The sequence below is a fragment of the Gymnoscopelus braueri genome, assembly GCF_963280865.1.
Source record: "Gymnoscopelus braueri genome assembly, chromosome: 9".
NCBI lineage: Eukaryota > Metazoa > Chordata > Actinopteri > Myctophiformes > Myctophidae > Gymnoscopelus > Gymnoscopelus braueri.
This window is the reverse complement of record NC_137610.1, coordinates 13830500-13850616: the sequence shown is the minus strand read 5'-3', so window position 1 is coordinate 13850616 and position 20117 is coordinate 13830500. Positions and strand designations below refer to the sequence as shown.

At 42.6% G+C, this 20117-nt stretch overlaps 1 protein-coding gene across 1 annotated transcript; it reads right to left on the bottom strand.

Annotated features, from left to right (window-relative positions):
• Positions 1 to 551: 551 nt before the first annotated feature.
• LOC308092524 (phosphopantothenoylcysteine decarboxylase-like) lies at positions 552 to 20049 on the bottom strand. Its single transcript, XM_080438462.1, has 5 exons — positions 19847 to 20049; positions 18548 to 18643; positions 18308 to 18436; positions 17996 to 18164; positions 552 to 2230 (listed from the first exon to the last, which is right to left on the bottom strand). The coding sequence occupies exons 1-5, from the start codon at positions 19988 to 19990 to the stop codon at positions 2151 to 2153; spliced, it is 618 nt and encodes a 205-aa protein (XP_080294588.1). The 5' UTR covers positions 19991 to 20049; the 3' UTR covers positions 552 to 2150.
• Positions 20050 to 20117: the final 68 nt, after the last annotated feature.

Sequence of the window (20117 nt, the reverse complement as noted above, 5' to 3'; positions counted from 1 at the left end):
ACACTCCTACACAGTCCTCTCAAGGCCGTGATGTCACTCACTCCCCGTGGCTGCCTGATGCCTGATGTAATGTTTACACCATCCTTCGAGTAAATTCAACCAATGGCAGCAGGACAAGTTACAGCTCAGAGAGGGCAGGATGCTTTTGCAGAGCCAAACACAACGCAGCACATATGCATTGAACCTAGTAACCTAGTGCTCCTTGCTATTTGCAAGTCAATAAGCCATTACCATGCAGGGAGAAAAGATTAAAAAAAAGACTTGATTAGAAGTAACAGACTTCACACGCAGTGGTGGACAAAGTACTCAACCCCAGTACTTGAGTCGAAGTTAGATACTCCTGGGCAAATATTACTCAACTACAAGTGTTTTCACTGTGTTGTTTTGGTAGACAGGGATGTTTTTGGTGTACCTAAACAAACAGTGAAAACAACAAAATACAACGAGAAGGAAATGTGTTTTTGCAGGTAAACACCACCACACTACTCCAGTGGCTGATAAATATTGGTATAGATGGAAATGATGGGTAAAAATGTATATATTGTTTTGTAATGTAAACACAGCACAAAGTTACATACTAGGTCTTTAATATCGATGCATTGCTGTATTGAAATTTAGACATTTACCCTCAAAATTGAAAGACTTTCCAGAAAGTTTAAAATAATATCAATAATAGTGAAATAGCAGATCTACACGGTCACATTGCACCACGACACACTGTGAGTTCCAAGTAAATGTACTTAGTTACTGTCCACCACTGTCCACAAGTCACATGTTGGCAAAGTGTTTCAATCCAATGTTCAGACAAACGTTAATGTTAAGGTGACCTCTAACATTTTGCAATTGCAATGTTATGTACTAATTTTGCTGTTCTGCAATCATAATGATGTCTATTGTTTGTTTAACGCTGAGTATGTTTCTTCTCAGGCAGAAGAGAATGTGCTTGTGTTTGCGAGGTGTCATGTCTACAAAATAATCCTCTATTAAAGGAAGTACACGTCTTAGATTACCAAAAGAGAAGTTCTGTTCTTGAATCGCAACTGTTACACAGTGTGCTTCTGGTCACCACATGAAACAGATCATGCCATGGTTCCTGTTAACATTTCTTCCGCTAAAAGACACATTCCAGGCTGGTTAGTTGTCTTCATTAAATGGTGGTTGCTCTAGTTTCACAGAGATAAACATCCCTGACACTGGAAACGTGGGTTTCATCATGTTTGACCCTAGACACTTAAGAGTCATGGGAAAAAAAGCTGAAGCCACCATCTGTTAAAGGCGTGCTAGAAATCATCTGAAATTCTTTGCACAAATACCTTTTGCTCCTTATAAACACTAGGCCTACATAAAGAATGAACATATATTTATTCTACTAATTTGAATATTTAATATTATATGACAATGAATATAGAATATTTGTGTACACACACACACACACACACGCACACGCACACGCACACACACACACACACACACACACACACACACACACACACACACACACACACACACACACACACGTATTTAACAGTCAAAATATTCCATGCCTTAGTTGACATAGAGGTGCTTTGGTTGACAGCTTTATTAGAATGTGTGGCTGCAGTGGAACCAATCTGTCGAAGTCCCTTTGGGACGGGGAGAAGACTTTCCGCTTCATAATGAACCCCTTAGACACAAGGGCAGCTTCTCTAATGACTTGTTAATTAACATTAACATACCGTATGTTCAACCATAGCATCATTATAAATATATTTTTTGTGAGGTTTATAGCCATGTTTACAGTATACATAGTAGCTATGTTTTTACATTTATATTGACGAGTGCATGATTCACACAAAATCGAATACATAGAGATATCATTATGTTATTGACCTGATGATTGGGATACAGTAAGTGTACTATTGAGGAAGCGAGGAGGAGGAGTCATCAGAAGGTATAACATTTATGGCTTTGAGGTGCTCAGGTTCAGTTGCTTTTATTGACCAGCTTGGACTAACTTGTATTGTCTAATCTGCAATAAACCATTGGACTTGTTCATGTTTTTATTTCATTTTAAGTTTTTAAATAGTAATATCGGTGTTAAAGAAATAGTGTTGGAGAGGACCTAGGAAGGAACATCTGGCCCACCCGGAGGTCTTCCTCTGACGAGATGCTCACATGTTCTCCTCAGGTTTCTTAAGATGTTGTTTGACTGCATTAATGATGGTCGACACCTCTGCCATGGCCCCTTTACCTGCAAAACAACAAACTGTTACTTACTGACAGATACCTGCTTCTGGAAGATAATTATTAACCCATTAAGACGTGTTTGAAATTTCAAACACTTTGAAGATTATTTTTTTTTAAACATATAGCAGATGTACAAGCTCGCAGCACGGCACAAAGTGACGCTCTCTGAACTTGTATTTCTGCTGTTTTTGAATAGCCAACGCAAAAATCTGAAATGACACATGATGCTTTCCCGGTTTTAATGGGTTAATCATTGGCATATTAATCTATGCATGGATTCACATAATATAACCTTGCAATGGCTAGAGACAGAGATACACCATGAAAACATATTCATCAAGATCTTCCCTACAACTAAGGGCTTTACTGAACTTTCCTACAGATACTAGGAACCCCTTTAATTTTTTTTTGTGGAAAAAGTAGATATCATCTGGGATCTAATATGGATGCCTCCTGGGCGCCTCCCTAAGGATGTCTTTCGGCACACATCCAGCTGGAAAGAGGCCACAGGGACCAGATGGGGGGAATTATATCAACACACTGGCCTTGGAACACCTCTGGCCACCTGTGGCCAGGAAAAGGGAAGTCTGGGATTCTGTTACCTCTGTGACCCAGCTCCTGATAACAGCAGAAGATGAATGGATGGCTATGATCATTAATTAGATGGATGGATTCCTCTACATTGTACCTCCTTTTGTTATTTCTAGACCAACACCTATTGTATTCAAAAGTTGTATTGTATTCGACATCACCTATGACAAGGAGTTGAAACCTTTACAACAATAGCAGATGTATCATTTCATTACAATACTGATGACATCTATACAGCATTTACAATGCAAAGCTTGTTGATCATAGAGTTGATCATATCAAATATCTTGGTCTCTGGCTTGATTCCGGTCTATCATTCAACTGTCATATAGATAACATCAGGAACGTCAGGAAAATCAACTTCTGCACTGGTGTCCTATAGCCTAACAGAAACTGCTTTACATTTACAGTCAGAAAGAAACTCGTTCAACAACTCATACTACCAATTCTTCATTATGCTGATGTAGTCTATCAGACTGCCCCCAAAACGAACCTTCTTCCTCTTAACGCAACATACAACCGTTTATGCAGATTTGTTCTTGGTTGTCCATATATGACCCATCACTGTACCATGTATGAAAACCTCAACCTGCCATCTCCCACATCAAGAAGACAGCAGCGCTGGCTGCAGTTCATTTTTAAATGTATTCATTTGAATTATCCACAGTAACTGAAACAGCTTATGGAACCTTTCACTTCTAGACATCAACTAAGACATTGTTCACAGATTTAGTTTGAAGTTCCAATTGCATCTAATTCAGTTGCCAAACATTTTTTTATGTTTAAAGCTCCTTCTGACTGGAACAATCTACCTGTTCATATTCATTCTATAACATCTTTTCAATTGTTTAAAACTGCGCTGTCCTGTCCTCTCATCTTAAGATTACCTGTTCATGTTTTGACTAATCATCCTTGTAACAGATCTATGATGCAATGATTCATATACGTGCTATCTGTACTGTTGTTTTTAAGGGGCCAAGGCCGTAGGGCCTTTGGACCCTTATTGCATCTCTACCTTTTTTTATTCTTCCGCCGTTTTACGCATAAATGGCAGAATTATCTCTACCTTGCAGTCGCCTTTTACGAAACTGAGCAATATGGTAGAGGGCTATGCCAAACAACTATTGGCCAAAGAGTGTTCACTCAGTTGAAAAATGCAAACTTTGAACATGTACAACTGTATGACTCATGCCCTGTTTCAGCTATTGCCATGACACTTCAATACAAATATGCGTCTCTTCATGACGAACAACTTTGACACTCTGACTTTTGACCTTTGACTATTTGGATTTTCTTTAAGTGAAAACATTAAGCTTTCATGAGGGTCATTGCAAATATCACTGAAACCAATCTTACTCCAATTGGCCAAAGGGGGGCGCTATAGCAATCGTTTGAAAATGCTAACTTTAAACAGGCATAAGTCATGCCTCGTTTGCCCGACAGTCATGAAACTTGCTTACACATGTGCCATGACTCATGAGGAACATATCTGTCTCTTTGATCAGTAAGCTCCGCCCTTAGATTTTCCGCCATTTTGAGCAGTTTGAAAAACACTTAAACCTGTTTTTCTGCCGGGATTTTTGAGCAATTTGCGTGAGTTGAAGAGAAGTTTGTACGTTAAAAAAAGGAAGCCTTCATGAGCCAAATTATATTGTAAAGGGCATGGCTTCATTAAAAAAGGAAGAAAAATCATCTTTGTGGGCTCCTTTCTCACTCATCATTGTCTGTTAGAATAACTCAGTCGGTAAGGCATTTGCCTATTAGTCAGGAGGTTCCCCGTTCAAGCCTCACCTCATGCAGGCTTCATTTAAATTGCATCGCACAAAACATCAATCTTGTATCAATTAATGCGTGTGCACATTTTGTTTTTATAGAGTAGTTAGTTTCAATGTATACCCTATTTCCTTGTGAAAATAGCCGATCTACAAGCTCACAACTTTTTGGATATCAACGCTTTGTGAGCTTGTAGATCGGCTACTTGCACTAGTTTCGGTTCGGAGGAGACATCAAATTTATCTATTGGTAAATGGTTTGTGAACCACTGATCTTAGTGTTGTGAAACAGAGGCTTGGTTCATGACAGAAGTCAAGAGTTTATGATTTTCAACAGACACCATCAGGCTGGACAATAGAACCCTCAGTGTTCTAGTGTCCTCAGTGCCCATCTAGATGGGGTTGGTGAAAGGGCCTTTCTGTGTGGAGTTTGCATGTTTTCCTCGTGTCCCCTAGGGTAGGTACCTTCACAAAAAACATGCTCTATACTGCCTCCCCCTGGTCAGCCGGGGCGCATGATGGAGGGGAAAGGAACTGGTTGGAATAATGTGTTCCTTCCACGTGCTACGACCTACCAGGGAAACTCCCCCCTGTCAGGTGATAAGAAGCGGCCTGCTCACTCCTCATGCATAAAGGAAGCATGAGCTCAGTGCGGGGCTCTCCCCAGGCTGGCAGAGGGAGAGTAGCGCCCAGGATTACAAGCTTAGGCATTGGCACTGGGTGAAAAATGGGTTACAAAATTGTGGGACAAAAATGTTATTAAAAATGACTATGACTATTCTGATAGCAAACCCCTGAACAGTGTTTGTGCCGAGTTTGGTGCAGATCGGAGCAACGGTGCACCTGTGGCCACCGGGGGCCCCTTACATGGCCCCTGGGAGCCACATGTGGCCCCTGGTGTGACTATTCTGATGGCAGGCCCCATAACAGTGTTTGTGCCAAGTTTGCTGTGGATCGGAGCAACGGTGTGCCTGTGGCACCCAGGGGCCCCTGGCGGGGCCACATGGGGCCACCTGGTATGGGTTCCCATATTGTTGGTTGGTTAAGGAATTCATTTATTATGTTATCATTTTATTTGCTTTTTGGTGAGAGGGTAGCTGTCAAGCAGTCATGTTACAAATAGCAGCAACTGCTTCATGATTTCTGTCCAATTCTGCCTTACACGTTAAACATGGAGAAATAAACAGTGGTGTATAAAGTACTTGAAAACCATACTTGAGTAAAGGTATACAGATATCTTGAAAGATATTTTTACTCCAGTTAAACTAAAAAGTCACACATAAGAAAATCACTTGGATCAAAGTGTTAAAGCAGCTCACATCATATGTACTTAAGATAAAAATCACACCCAGTGTGAAGTGGGCGGTGTGGTCACAGTGGTCATCACAGTGATGGAAGAAGTGATGGAAGAAGTGATGGAAGAAACCATAACTTTAAAAAAACACAGTTATGTTTTTTTTAAAGTTATGGTTTCTTATATAGGGCTATGCACATGTGTCATGTTTACCTAGCCAATCACGATAGACTGTGATTGGCCAATCACGGTGCAGGGTTAGGGGGGTACATTTGTGGCCAATCACAGCGCAGGATTTGGTGTGCAAATATCCAAACCTCACATATAGGGGCGGTTTCACCGCCCAAAAAAATCTTTTCATAGTACAAAGAAACAAAACAGCCAAACAAAAACTACTTCACACCAAACTATGGCTGCCGGCTGATAAACTCAGGCTGTGGGCGGACGACTGTTTTTTGCAGCCAGCGCATTCTAAAAAACGGAGCGGCTTGCAGCGCCTTTTTTCCACCATGTAGCATGACAAAAGAGTGTTAATTACACCAAGGAAAGAATTCTTCTTCTGCATCCATTATCTAATTTTATACAGTATGATTTATTCATCCTCAACAGCGTCCTGGGCTGAATGATCTTACTATGAACTGAATAGATAATTTAAAACCTTCACTTTGCCAGCCTGCTCACAAAGACGCTTCCATGTCAGGGACGAAGTGACCTAGCTGTGCATGCACAGAACACACTGACATATCTACTTCCTATTTTTCTATTATCCAAATCAAAGCCTGCACTATAAAGGCGTCAAGGACTGGCACAGAAATTATCCTTTCAAACATCAAAATACATGAATGCAGTATAAAGCAGGCCCTAATAAGTTACCATAATGGATATACTGGCCCTCATTTATCAACGCGGTGCAGCCCAAATAATGGGCGTACGGCGAGATCACCGCACCTTTCGGCATTTATCAATATATCCTGACGTTGTCTTCATTCTACCGTAGGCTGAGATCTCACGTCTGGTAGAGACCAGTTGTTGACTTTGGCTGCGCCCGTTTATTCCATTGTAGACCTGCGGAGCAGCATTGTCTGACTGTCTGACAGGCATCTGGACACATAATCCACTCCTAAATCTACACTAATAAATAATCCCTGTGAAAAAGTAATTTAAATAAACTGCTTTAACAGTCATTCGGTTAAGCTTGCAGATCTGGCTGCATTGGCTATTTGAAAATAGCAGATCTGCAAGCTCACAACGGGTCGCATCGCTTCTGGATCTGCTATTTTCTGCTAATATACGAGCGCTTTTGCGTCGGGAGTCCCGCGGTCGGGACTCCCGACCATCTTTTCATGGACAGTGAGGTCTACAAACTTACAGTAGCTTGTCCTATGGTATGGAGTTATGTCATAGAGAGTTATATAGGCTACAACCTGGCTGGGTTAAGGATATAAACCTGACGCTCCAATCTCTTATAACGTGGGTGGCGGCACGGGATCACTGCAGTCTGCAGACCGCCCGAGTCTCATGGGGAATATAGCCTACATGACTGCTTTAGTGTAACTCGAACGCGCACTGCTCGGTATGGGGTAAATAAATATACAAACGTATTCCATTCATGGCGATGTGATTGGTATCATAATATGTCATTCATGTAGGCTACAAGCCTACGTGACTGACAAAGATTGTACCGTAACGGATTATGAAAGACACAGTTGGGCGCGCGTGTGTGTGTGTGTGTGTGTGTGTGTGTGTGTGTGTGTGTGTGTGTGTGTGTGTGTGTGTGTGTGTGTGTGTGTGTGTGTGTGTGTGTGTGTGTGTGTGTGTGTGTGTGTGTGTGTCTTGACAGGCAGCGAGGCGAGGCGAGCCGGCGAAACTCTTTCTTTGGTCGTATTCTGGTTCTTCATGTCGTAAAATCGGAGTGTTTCGAGAATATTTAAGGGCGTGTTATTTAAATGACGCTCGTTTTCAGACGTGAGATTTATCAAGGCTGGGACCAAATTTACGCTCGGATCGTCTGTGTAGGATTCGTTGATAAATGTGACTTTGACGTTGGTGTACGGCCGAATATATGGAATAAAATTATATGATAAATCTCACGTCTGAAAACGAGCGTCATTTAAATAACACGCCCTTAAATATTCACAAAAGCCCCGACTTCACGACATGAAGAACCAGAATACGACCCAAAAAAAGCCTGAAAAGCCAATAAGAAAGAGCTTCCCCCGCTCGCCACACACGCACACACCTCTCTCTCTCTCTCTCACACACACCCGCCTGCCCGCCCAACTTTGTCTTTCATGTAATCCGTACCGTAGCGGTACAATCTTTGTCACGTAGGCTTGTAGCCTACATGAATGACATATTATGATACCAATCACATCGCCATGAATGGAATACGTTTGTATATTCATTTATTTAACCCATACCGAGCAGTGCGCGTTCGAGTTACACTAAAATAAAGCCGTCATGTAGGCTATTCCCATTTCCCAGTGAGACTCGGACCGTCGGACGGGCGAGTCCCGTCCCGCTCCGTATTAATGAGAGATAGCCTAGAGAGAACATTAATGGATGAAGGCTGGTGTGTGTTGGACCATGGGTTAAATGTCTGATCTCCCGGTGGCCATGAAAATATAACAGCAGCGCCGCTGCACCGGTCTAAACTCCCGAAAGTGCCCTCGCAGAAGCGCTCGTATATTTTGAAAATAGCAGATCTACAAGCTCACATCGCGCTGGCTTGTGAGCTTGTAGATCTGCTATTTTCAATGCAGCCAGATCTGCAATCTTATCTGAACGACTGTTAAAGCAGTTTGTTTAAATTACTTTATAAAATGTTATATTTTCACAGGGATTATTTATTAGTGTAGATATACATTTAGGAGTGGATTATGTGTCCAGATGCCTGTCAGACAGTCAGACAATGCTGCTCCGCAGGTCTAGAATGGAATAAACGGGCGCAGCCAAAGTCAACAACTGCTCTCTACCAGACGTGAGATTTCAGCGTACGGTAGGATGAAGCCCACGTCAGGATATATTGATAAATGCCGAAAGGTGCGGTGATCTCGCCGTACGCCCATTATTTGGGCTGCACCGCGTTGATAAATGAGGGCCAATATGTATTGTTGTGCCCCCCCATCTCAGGATATAAGAGTTCTCCAGGGAGCGTATATCCATTTTGCAAACCGGTTACGCAAAGACCCGCCCCCGCCTGCCTCTGATTGGCCAGAGCTCGTTGCCTTGTCAACAACTTGGCAACGCCCCCTTCTGTGACGCACGCGGAACTGCCTCTCACATGAGTGGACCGCGTTAAATAACTCCCAAGCCCCTGTAGCACCAGACGTGTCTGTGGAGTGCACCATTAAGCATTAGACTCCCTATATCAGCGCCGCAGGAATGAATCCTGCTCCCGCCGTTGCTTATTTATATGATCTAAAATGCGTCACAAATTATTTTATTAGGATTAAGGTTAGGTTTAGGCATAGTTTTTGTCGCCACCCAGCGAGGCAGACCACTCGGCCCACTTGGTGAGAACAGACTACAGCCCCTAATATTAAGTTAGGAAGTAGTTTGGCAAAAAAACAGTTTCAACGTTGGAGGCTCACCATCTCTAGTGGACTTGAGCAACGAGAGGCACCGCCGAGCGAGTCGCCGTGCTGAACGTTGTGAAGTATATTTTGATGCTAAAACGTTTGTACATTTCAAGCTCCAAAACTCCCACCCCCCCACACACACCCCATACTCCACCGCCACCCCACCTCCCACACCACATGACATACCCCCCTCTACTTTGACTATTCGAAAAAAGCCGATTGTAGATCTGCTATTTTGGAAAAAGTTTGACAATCTTTGGAAAATGTGAGTACTTTTACTTTGGTACTTAAAGTATATTTTGATGCCAATACTTCTGTACATCCCCCCCCCCCCCCCACACACACACACACCCACCCCATACACCTAGCACCAAGCGGGGGCGTAACTGATGACAATGAGAAGAATGGAGAATGGAAACAGCTGATCAACCGTAGCCAAGCCTACACACTCACATTCGACACAGTCAGAAAGAGAGCACTGCGTGGGACCTTGACTGAATTTGTACTGTTTACTACTATTTTTAGTCTTAAAGAGAGCCCACATTGTTTCTTCAGGAACAATATTTTCTTGTTATAGACTATATTCTCCTCAAAACTTTGGCACCCTACTCCTCATACATACTGTACTTTCACTTAGAAACTCATTCAAACTTACTGTGGCCACCTATGCTTTGTCTTTGAAATAATGTGTAGTTTTTCAAATATTTAACTTTAAGTGCCCATTGCCACGTCAATGGCCATGGCCATTTAAAAGAACACATAAGTTACAACCTGTATAACCTGTTAAATGCTCTATACCCCAGGGAGCAGGATTGCTCATATGTTGCGTTGCTACTGCCAGAATTTGATCCCATGACCTTGGGGTTCAGAGTCAAGAGCACTTCCAACTGAGCTACCCAGACACAAGTAATAATATACATTGATATTGTGTTCCTTCCACGTGCTACGACCTACCAGGGAAACCCCCTGTCAGGTGATAAGAAGCGGCCTGCTCACTCCTCATGCATTGAAGGAAGCATGAGCTCAGTGCGGGGCTCTCCCCAGGCTGGCAGAGGGAGAGTAGCGCCCAGGATTACAAGCTTAGGCATTAGCACTGGGTGAAAAATGGGTTACAAAATTGTGGGACAAAAATGTTATGGCGAAAGTGGCCGTTTTCAATATGTTATTGTCATTATCATTGTCATTATCTCTGGAACAGAAGGTCCAATCTGCTCGGTTCAAAGCTTGTTGGATGCGTGACTTTGAGGACATTAAGCACACAATGACAAGACACAGTTGGGCGCGTGCAGGTTGCACATACACACTCTCCAAGTACACACACACACACACACACACACACACACACACACACACACACACACCGAAGTCCCACCTTAGATTCACCCCTATCGTGATTTTCTGTAGACCCCTTGTTCGGTTAAGCTGACGAGCAAGTTTATACTGTACCTTCTGGTTACCCCTGTCCCTGCATCGACCCGCTCAGGACATCTACAGATGTCATGTTTCATGTTTATGTTTAGTGCACAACTGATGAGTTATCACTTATGGACAATAAGGCCTTTCTGTCTATTTCTGGCAGCATATATACAGTATATGTCTGACGGTCAGTCAAGGACTTAACATCTGAATATAGGCCTGTTCACTACTTAAACTTGGCCTGTCCACAACTCAAACTTGGCATATGCTCAATACATTAGCAAGACTGTGACCGCTTACAAGTGTACTCAAGTGTTTTAGAAAGACAAGTTCTGCCACACACACACACACACGCGCGCGCGCACACACACACACACACTAACGGAGCGTGTCCAAAGCATCCATTCATATGGCCTTATATAGTAATATCTCAGCACATCTGTCCCAGCATAGTGAGTTATATTAAACAGACCACTGTGTAGATAGCTAACATTTGGTCAAGGCACACTTTGATTGCAATACTGAGCTAACAATGCAACTGATAATTATGGATATGATAGATATAAACCCAGAGGAGATTTGTAAGTGCACCCTTTGATACGTTGTAGCTTCTAAGTAACATCACACACGATTACAGAACATTATCTTACAGTTTACATCTCAGAAGAAGCTGTATTGAATCTCTTTCTTTCCTCAGGTACAAATATAACTCCAAAACCTGCTTGTGCAGGGGAGTCAAAGATAGTTTTGTCCACTACCTATTCCCCTTTGTGCATTGATATTAAGAATTCTGTGAAAAAATACTGGGACTCGCACAGACTAAGGTTGTAAAACTGCCGCTTTACTGCAAAAAAATTGTGTTCTAGGTAATAATTATTTTTCTTTCTTTCTTTTTTTCTATATACTTATTTTCTGTTTTATGGTGACCCTTTGTGTTAAAAAATGACTGTCTTATCTTGTCTTATTTTGTTGTTACCCGGACCGCTCTGTGCGTTGCACCAAGGTCCCTTTATAAGCGACACAAAAACAGTGTGATGTCATTATACGCTGAAGAAGGCCTCTGGGCCGAAACGTCCGGTTTTGACGCTGTTTGCTGGGGAGCTATGACCTAAATAAATAAGAGCCTAAATGGACTTAAGTGAGTGCTGGCATTCCTTTCTATGAACTTTATCTGCCTGAGCCGTGCACCCTGTACTTTGGTACTTCGAAAACTCGTCTTGAGTGCTTGCTTCCTTCCTTTTCAAGTTACAAATGTAAACATCGTCTTTGTGTCCTCTGTATTCCGCTGTACCTGCTGTCCAGTACCTTGCATATCAGTCATAGAGTCAGTAACTAATTATGGATATGATGGATATGAACTTAGAGAGATCTGTAGGTGTACCTTTTTTTTCCTTCTTTTTCTTAAATTTAGAGTAGCCAATTCTTTTTTTACCGTCCTTTTTTCTCCCCAATTTAGTAGTAATGCCAATTAATTCCTCCCCACACACATCTCTGTGTTGTCACTGCTGTTGTATCCTACTGACTCACCTGCCAGTGAGGAGCCCCCACCGGGAGGATTTAGGGCCTTCGTCCCACTCCTCCCACCCAACACTCCCCGCTGACAGGTGCCGCCCCAGCCTGTAGGATTACGTGCAATTACCAATATCACCCTCCCCACCCGGCTTCCCTCCCCTGAACACGGGCCAATTGTGTTCGTATAGACGCTCGACAAAGCCGGACGCACCACGGTGGATTCAAACCCACAACTTCCACCCGAGCGCCCTGTAGGTGTACCTTTGGTTTGATTCTTTGCAGCTTCTATGTAACATCATGTAAAATTACAGAACATTATCTTACTCTTATGTATAACAAGAGGATGGATGTGACAGAAAAAATTTGTTGACTGTTTACATCTCAGAAGAAGCTGTACTGATTTTTTTCTCAGGCACAAATGTAATCAATGGAGTTCACAGGCGGACAACCATTTATAAGAACCTGAAAGGGAACTATATGAGGGACCAGTATGTCAATCATGCACATGCACACACGTGATTTGTTTACAATGCCCAAAAAACTGAATTCATAAAATGTAATAGTTTTCAAGACAACTACCAAAATAACACTGATGAACAGAAAGAGGCCTACAGATGGCAAGCGATTGTATACATTTTAAGACACCCAGATTGCTCTATTTCTTCTGGACAGGTAACAAACTATTATTTTGCTATAGTATCTGTAACATTATAGTAATACTGGAGCCAGCAATAATGGAAAGTTTTGTTTTAGTTCGGCTGGTCAGCCGTTGCAAACTACAGTGATCATACAATCAATGAAAACTTGCCTGTGTGTACTGGGGCTCATGAGCTCCTGTATACTTGTATGTACGTACGTATGCATGCATGCATACACACACACATGCATGCATGCAAATTGTCTTGATGACGGCACCAGATGTTCTTGCGTGAATACAGTCCAATATCATGAGGATGTGGCAGCGAACAAGACAACACCCTGTAGAGTAGTGGTTCTCAACCAGTGGTCCTTGAGGGGGTTCCAGGTGGTCCCCAGCTAAATGGTGGAGATTTGGTAACCAAATGGACCCCTTATAGATCTAACTCTTGAGAGTGTAAAATGAAACCAAATGGACCCTTACGGCCTGTTCTGGAACACACAAGGGAGAAGGAAGAGGGGCAGACCAAGAAACACCTGGCGGCGTGACCTAGATGCAGATGTGAAGAGATCTAGCCACACATGGGGATAGCTGGAGAAACAGGCCCAGGACCGGGATGCCTGCAGAGCACTTGTTCGTGGCCTATGCCCAAAGTTGGGCTATAGGCGTAAGTAAGTAAGTAATCATGAGGATGAGAGACTTACAATGAATTATATTCATATTTTATTTTATGGTTTTATGAGGTGTGTTAATATAGTGGAGTAAAACTATAAATTTCTTATTTTAAATGTAGTAAATTAAAAGTATAAGTTGTGATAATTTAAACTGAAGTATAGATCATCCCAAAACAACTTAAATCCTCCTATAATTCTACAAACCTCTGTCTGTCTGTCTGTCTGTGCTGTGTGCACAAAAACGCCCGGTTCTCCTCAGTGGTTGGACCAATTTATCTGAAATTGCACACAGCAATGCTTGCACACAGCATTGACCATTACCATGTGCATGGAACTGCGAAGCCGTTTTTCGATTTCACCAAATCTCAGCTGTTTATTAGCGTTTTTGTGTAAAAGAATGTCGCCATGGTTACGGGGCTGCCCAGCTATGGGACGAACTGCCTCCCGGGTTGCCAGATCATGTGCGCATATCCCCCCACGGATGTGTCGACCGGGTATGGACTAGTATTGTAAAATTAACTTTACACCACTGACACACACACTCATTTCTTATCCACACCTATCAGTTTAAACATTTCTACACTCTACTATAACTTTTATTATCTATTATTTATCTTACTTTTAAACCTCGTTTTTATTACAGTAGACGTTGTTTTCACGGCCTGCCACAGTTTCAGCTACTGATGCCACGTTTCCTACGAGAACCAAAAAAAAAAAAAAAAGTGTACACCAGGGTTTCGGACAGCGATGCTGCCTTCTTCAGGGTGTGGAGCCTGCCACACAACATTTCATTGCACATACTTGTAAAGTACACTATGAGCTTTTAAAATCTCTTGAATCTTGAATCATCACCCTTGTGACTCCTTGCTGTCTGTCTGCCAATTTACATTTCTCTATCCACAGGGATCCTTTTCACACTCCTCATCAAAGACCATCAAAGACCGCCAGCCTTTGTTCTTAAGAATGTATCTAAAGCAGGGGTGGGCAAGCCTGACCTTTTAAAGATTGATCCTGAGGGGATGTGCTGGTTGGAATGTGAACCACATCATTATCAGGGGAGCGGCGGAGCAAAACATTTACAGGAGTGGCCAGCACCACTCCTGTGTTCATTTGCGGTCCAGATATGTTACCTGTTTAGTAATAGGCTACTACTACTTTTCAACGACAGCTAACGAGAAAGGATAAAAGTATTCGAGTTCAGGAAGAGATACCATGAGACAAAAAACATACAATTTTCATGCAGATTGGGAAGAGAATTGTTTTTCCCATCCAAAACGAGTTCCTGTTTTTCACCAAAAAGAAGGTAGTGCCCCCGGATGCTAAAACAAAGACTTTTTTTTCTTCTTCTTTTACCTAATGAGTTCCCACTTCCAAGATTGCATCAACAACTGTACAGTGATGGTGAAGAAAGGAAACTTGTAAAGACACTTTCTGACCAACCACAAATCATCTGAAAGACTTTTTCAACTGACTGAGTGAACTGAGAAAAAGAAAAGAAGGAACTGAAATCTCAAAATGTAAACAATACTGTATATACTTGATCTGGATCCAGTTTCACCATACATGAAACTGGATCAAATGCTGTCATCAGTATTTCAATATTTTTGCATTATTTGTTGATGTGCTTAACAATTTATTTAAGAATGTATCTTACCTTTATTATTAAGCTTAAATTATTGTCTTACATGTATTCTGTATTGTATTTTATACAATAATGGGGCACCTGTTCAGTGGGGGAGATAGTTTGCACCTCCACATTCCCCTGGAGAATCTTCTCACTCTCAGTACTCAGTCAGGTGAAAAGAAGTGGCTGGTGACTCGTACAGGAGGAGGCACTCAACACACCCTCATCAGGCCAACAGTGGGTGGGGCATAATTTCTGTCGATTTCAAGTTTTGACAGCTGTCATACAGCATAGAAGATTCTAGAGACGATTATTATTATGGTAACTACCATATTTGAATATTTTCCTGCATAATTATTACATCTGAAATCTAGATTTATGACAATTTTTTTTAATGATATCTAATGATGGACCTGGTCAGAGTATGCTTCATTTGTAGATGGAGAAAAGTTAATAAAAAGTGAATAACTTTATCAATGTTGAGATCCAATTGCCTTCAAACTTCACACATAAATCGCTCATGGCTCTGACATTTGAACAGCTTACTTTCCCACCTTTACATGTGTCTCCACTTCTAATAATCACTAAATGTTTGCCATTTTCCGCCACAGTTTTCCCTGTAGATGGCCACTCTCTCCCCCTCTTTCTCTCTACCTCGCTCTCCCTGAGCCCCCCCCCCCCCCCCCATGCTGCAGTTGGCCCAGCTGGCCGCTTTGAAACCGCAAGATTTATTTCCTCCGGGCACGCACGCACGCACGCACGCGCACACACACACACACACACACACACACACACACACACACACACACACACACACACACACACACACACACACACACACACACACACACACACACACACACACACAGTCTGTGAAGAGTACTACAGACTACAGAATTAGGCAAACTAAATAAAAGCACCTACTTGACATAATATATCGTAGTTGTTAGCAGACATTCATCCAAAGCATGACTGCGCTCACTGCTAGACCATTTTCACAAAAGGAAGTGCGACCCCTCCTCCTGTAATCTAGGGATGTAACCATTGATTGCTCTGGCACCGTTAAACACCTCTGTCGTAATTCACATGTTAACAATAACTTTGTTTTGATAATTAAATAACATTCTACATTCATAAAACATTATCTAAGCACTTCTGCTTTTCAGAAACAACGCTACATTGCTGCCTACATGTAGGCTGTACAACATACTATGATCAATATAGATTACACTCAAAGGTGATGGACACACTTGGGACTGGAGGACGCAGTGTCGGGGTACGGACGCTTTGACGTAGGAAGGACCTAAACGCCCGAAGGGTCAAATGAGGCCTTCCTCCTTTTAACTTGAAACCCTACAGGACAGGTATTTGCCTACGCAAATCTATACTACAAACCTGTCACAGAAGGATCTGAGACAATAGGCTGGACCAGGACTTGACACGGCCCCCCCTCTACCTAAAACACCTCCTACTCTCACACACACACACACACACACACACACACACACACACCATTCACCTCGCACGACACGGCAGCTGACTGAATTCATGTTTCCCAGCTCATTCTGTCACAGTGGGTGAGTGCATGCTTAGCACTCAGACACCGTGACAGGGTTGGGAAACAGTATGTGGGAAACATACTTTATTCAATATTGTGGTGGTAGACCGGCTAAGTACAACGAAATTGAAAGGCAATTCTTTTCAAATTCAAATAGACACTCTTTTGGCTATAAAACTGGGGGGTGGGAGGGGTGGAGGGGAGAAAAATGTAATATGATAATCATTATCAATAACCAGTTTGACAATATGTGTACTCTTCTCTCTTATGCAAGGACAAAAGTTTTAAGAGAGTTGAAACACATACAATAGGTGCAAGGATTATACTGACTGTACTGTAACAGATATATTGGGTTACCGGTTACAAGATAATATACATAGTAGTCATTAAAAATGATTACATGTATTTGGTCCCCATTTATAAAATGAATATAAAATTATATATATAAATGAAGGTGAACAGAGGTCTCACCAGGTCTTACCAGTTCTGATTCTTATTCGTTCTGTTGCAACTAAGTGGTTATAAGTTGCAAGTCGTTGCATTGGTCTGGACTGGGCTTTACTTGCCCTCTAGTATTGCCCATGTGGTCTTGCACACTCAATGCTGAGTAGTCCTGCTTTGAAGTGATGTGATCACTGCAATTCAAAAATGGGCAATCATTTTTTTTGGAACACATTACTCCAACCAGTTCCTTTCCCCTCCATCAGGATTGTATGTCATGGAAAAATATAATTATGTCAGCAGGTAATTGGCTTCAGAATTGTGTCATTGAAACTGATGATCTTATTGCCTGCTCTGTCAACAATAAGATGCCAAGACTGATGTCTGACAAAATCGCCAAAAAATGCTCTATTGTTGCTTACTGGCATTGTTAGAATGCCTGAAACACAGCATAATGACTCATGAGCTGTGTCATTGCTGTTGATTACGTACACAGAAACTACTACTTTATTACACGCTCAGAGTCAGAGTTAAACCAACACTTTTCTGTACATACGGTTTTGAGAAACATATACATGGCTTCGATGGTCATGAGGATTCAGTTGATTTGATAGGTGATAGGTTGAAAACTGTGATACACTGATACCTGTTCTTGAAATAACAACATACCTTCATCGCCACACACTAGTTTCTTGGCAATGCAGGGGATCTCGACATATCCAAATTCTTTGAGGCTGGCAACCTGTCGTGCCGTTATGGGGTGCTGCCACATGGCAGTGTTCATAGCAGGGCAGAACAGCAGAGGTCGCCTGGTGTCCCAGGCTCTTACCACACATGTCTGTCAATAATAAAACAATGATCAGCCCCCAAGAATCGTTTCGGCTATTCATTTGAGAAATATCCCATGTGTGTACTGTGTGTACTGTGTAGTAATAATCATTTGGGCGGCGGGCCATCAAGCTTTGTCCAGCCTGCTCTCACCAATAGATTGTCGCAGATGCCACTGGCGATCTTGCCCAGGGTGTTGGCGTCTAGTGGGGCGATGACAAATAGATCTGCCCAGCGCCTCAGCTCGATGTGCAGGACCGGATCAGTGCGCTGTGTCCACAGCTAGAACAGTGCAGTGTCATCGGGCATGTGAATTATGAAACATTATGTATCAGTGCAGCTAGGAACGTAGGTGAGCAATAAAGGCATTTGAGAAATGTGTCATTAGGCTACCTCCCACTCATCCTTGTCACTGTAGACTTTCACAGTAACCTCAGCAGGGTCATAGAAGTGCCTGGCATGCTCTGTGGTGACCACTCGCACATCCACCTAGGGCATAGTAGGCAAAACAAAGAGACACATTTGTACATGAAAATTAAGGTTGGTAGCTGGTAGGTGCAAAAAGATGCTACGCACACCAGGTCCTTGTAGTGGTGCTGGCTCACGGCAGAAAAATCTAAAGGTAAATTGTCAGAAGACAAAAAGTGGCCGCACACACCGTTATAACCAAAGTGCAAATTTATTATAGGACGCAAAAGTTACCAACGTTTCGGCACAAATGCCTTCTTCAGGGTATATGATAGCTGGTAGGTCCTAGAGCTAACGTTATTTCTTAGCAGGTGCTGGTGAATATGCTGTTGTTGTTCTCATTCTGCTAGTGGTATGAGTCATGACCAGTAATTAACTTGGAGAATGTGGAAGACATTTGCCCCAAAGGCAGTGCTCTATTGGCCTAATTCTCTTGATCTTTATCTTCCTCAGCAGTATGTACAGTTATGTGTGTAAACCAAGGTGAAGGTGGCATAATAAGCAAGCATGGACTCTAAAGTAATGCAAAAAGTCAACATCGTCATCTAGTGGTTAGAGTATGCATGTTTATTAGGGAGATAATAGACACGTTAAAGCTCTTCGTGCATGAGTTCTATAGAGGATACAGACGTGGATACACACAGGCACAGGTCGGACCAAATAAACATGTACAGATAATAGCCCCGTTTGGAACCTTTCCCTGCCTCCGAGATGAGGTTCCACTGTGTAGGGTGCCGGCAAAGTGCACCAATATTGTAACTTCTTATCCTTTTCCGCACATCGTATCCAAAAAGTAAAGGCCGTCCCCCCTGCTCACAGATGTTTTAAATTTTAGCGGTCAAGAAATTTTAACCGAGGGGTTAAACAAGCGTTTAAATCGGTTTTTAGTCAGCCTGTGCCATGTTTTCCCAATGCAACCTAACGGGAGCAGTACTGCGCATGCGGACGGGGTTGACTGGCCACAGGCTGACTAAATAAGCGATTTAAACGCTTGTTTCAACCCGTCGCTTAGATTTTAATGACCGCTAAAATGTAAAACATCTGAGAGCAGGGGAGAATATCTTTACTTTTTGGATACGATGTGCGAAAAAGGTAAGAATCAACAATATTGGCCACCGTTCACCGGTGTCGCACTCTGCCGGCAGCCTACGCAGCGGGACCTCATCTCGGCGGAGGAAGAGGTTCGATTGGAGCCAGTCCAGCTAATGAAGCAGCTCAGCTCACCCCAGGTACTTCCAGAAGCTGGGAGACCAACAGAGGCAGCTTCAGCGCTGCGACACTACCCGTCACACCAACCAGGACTCGGACTTTACCACAGGAATTCAACAAGTCAAAGTTGGCTTGAGTAACATTACAGTCGGTCTGCATATTAACAGGCCATCAATACTAATACTAATATAAAAAGAAGACGCCGGCTGAGTGTTAAGTAACGCGCCTTCCGTAAACAATGTCCGTCTGACCGTGGCGTGAACGAGCACGCTGCTACGCCGACGGA

Bases quoted from the DNA above. Each gene is read 5' to 3' on its own strand.
- LOC308092524 (XM_080438462.1), bottom strand. From the start codon at position 19,990: ATGCAGACCGACTGTAATGTTACTCAAGCCAACTTTGACTTGTTGAAT. The intron at 18,644-19,846 runs GTGAGCTGAGCT...ACTATGCCCTAG, and splicing joins AGCTTCTGGAAGTACCTGGG to GTGGATGTGCGAGTGGTCAC. The intron at 18,437-18,547 runs GTAGCCTAATGA...GCACTGTTCTAG, and splicing joins GTGACAAGGATGAGTGGGAG to CTGTGGACACAGCGCACTGA.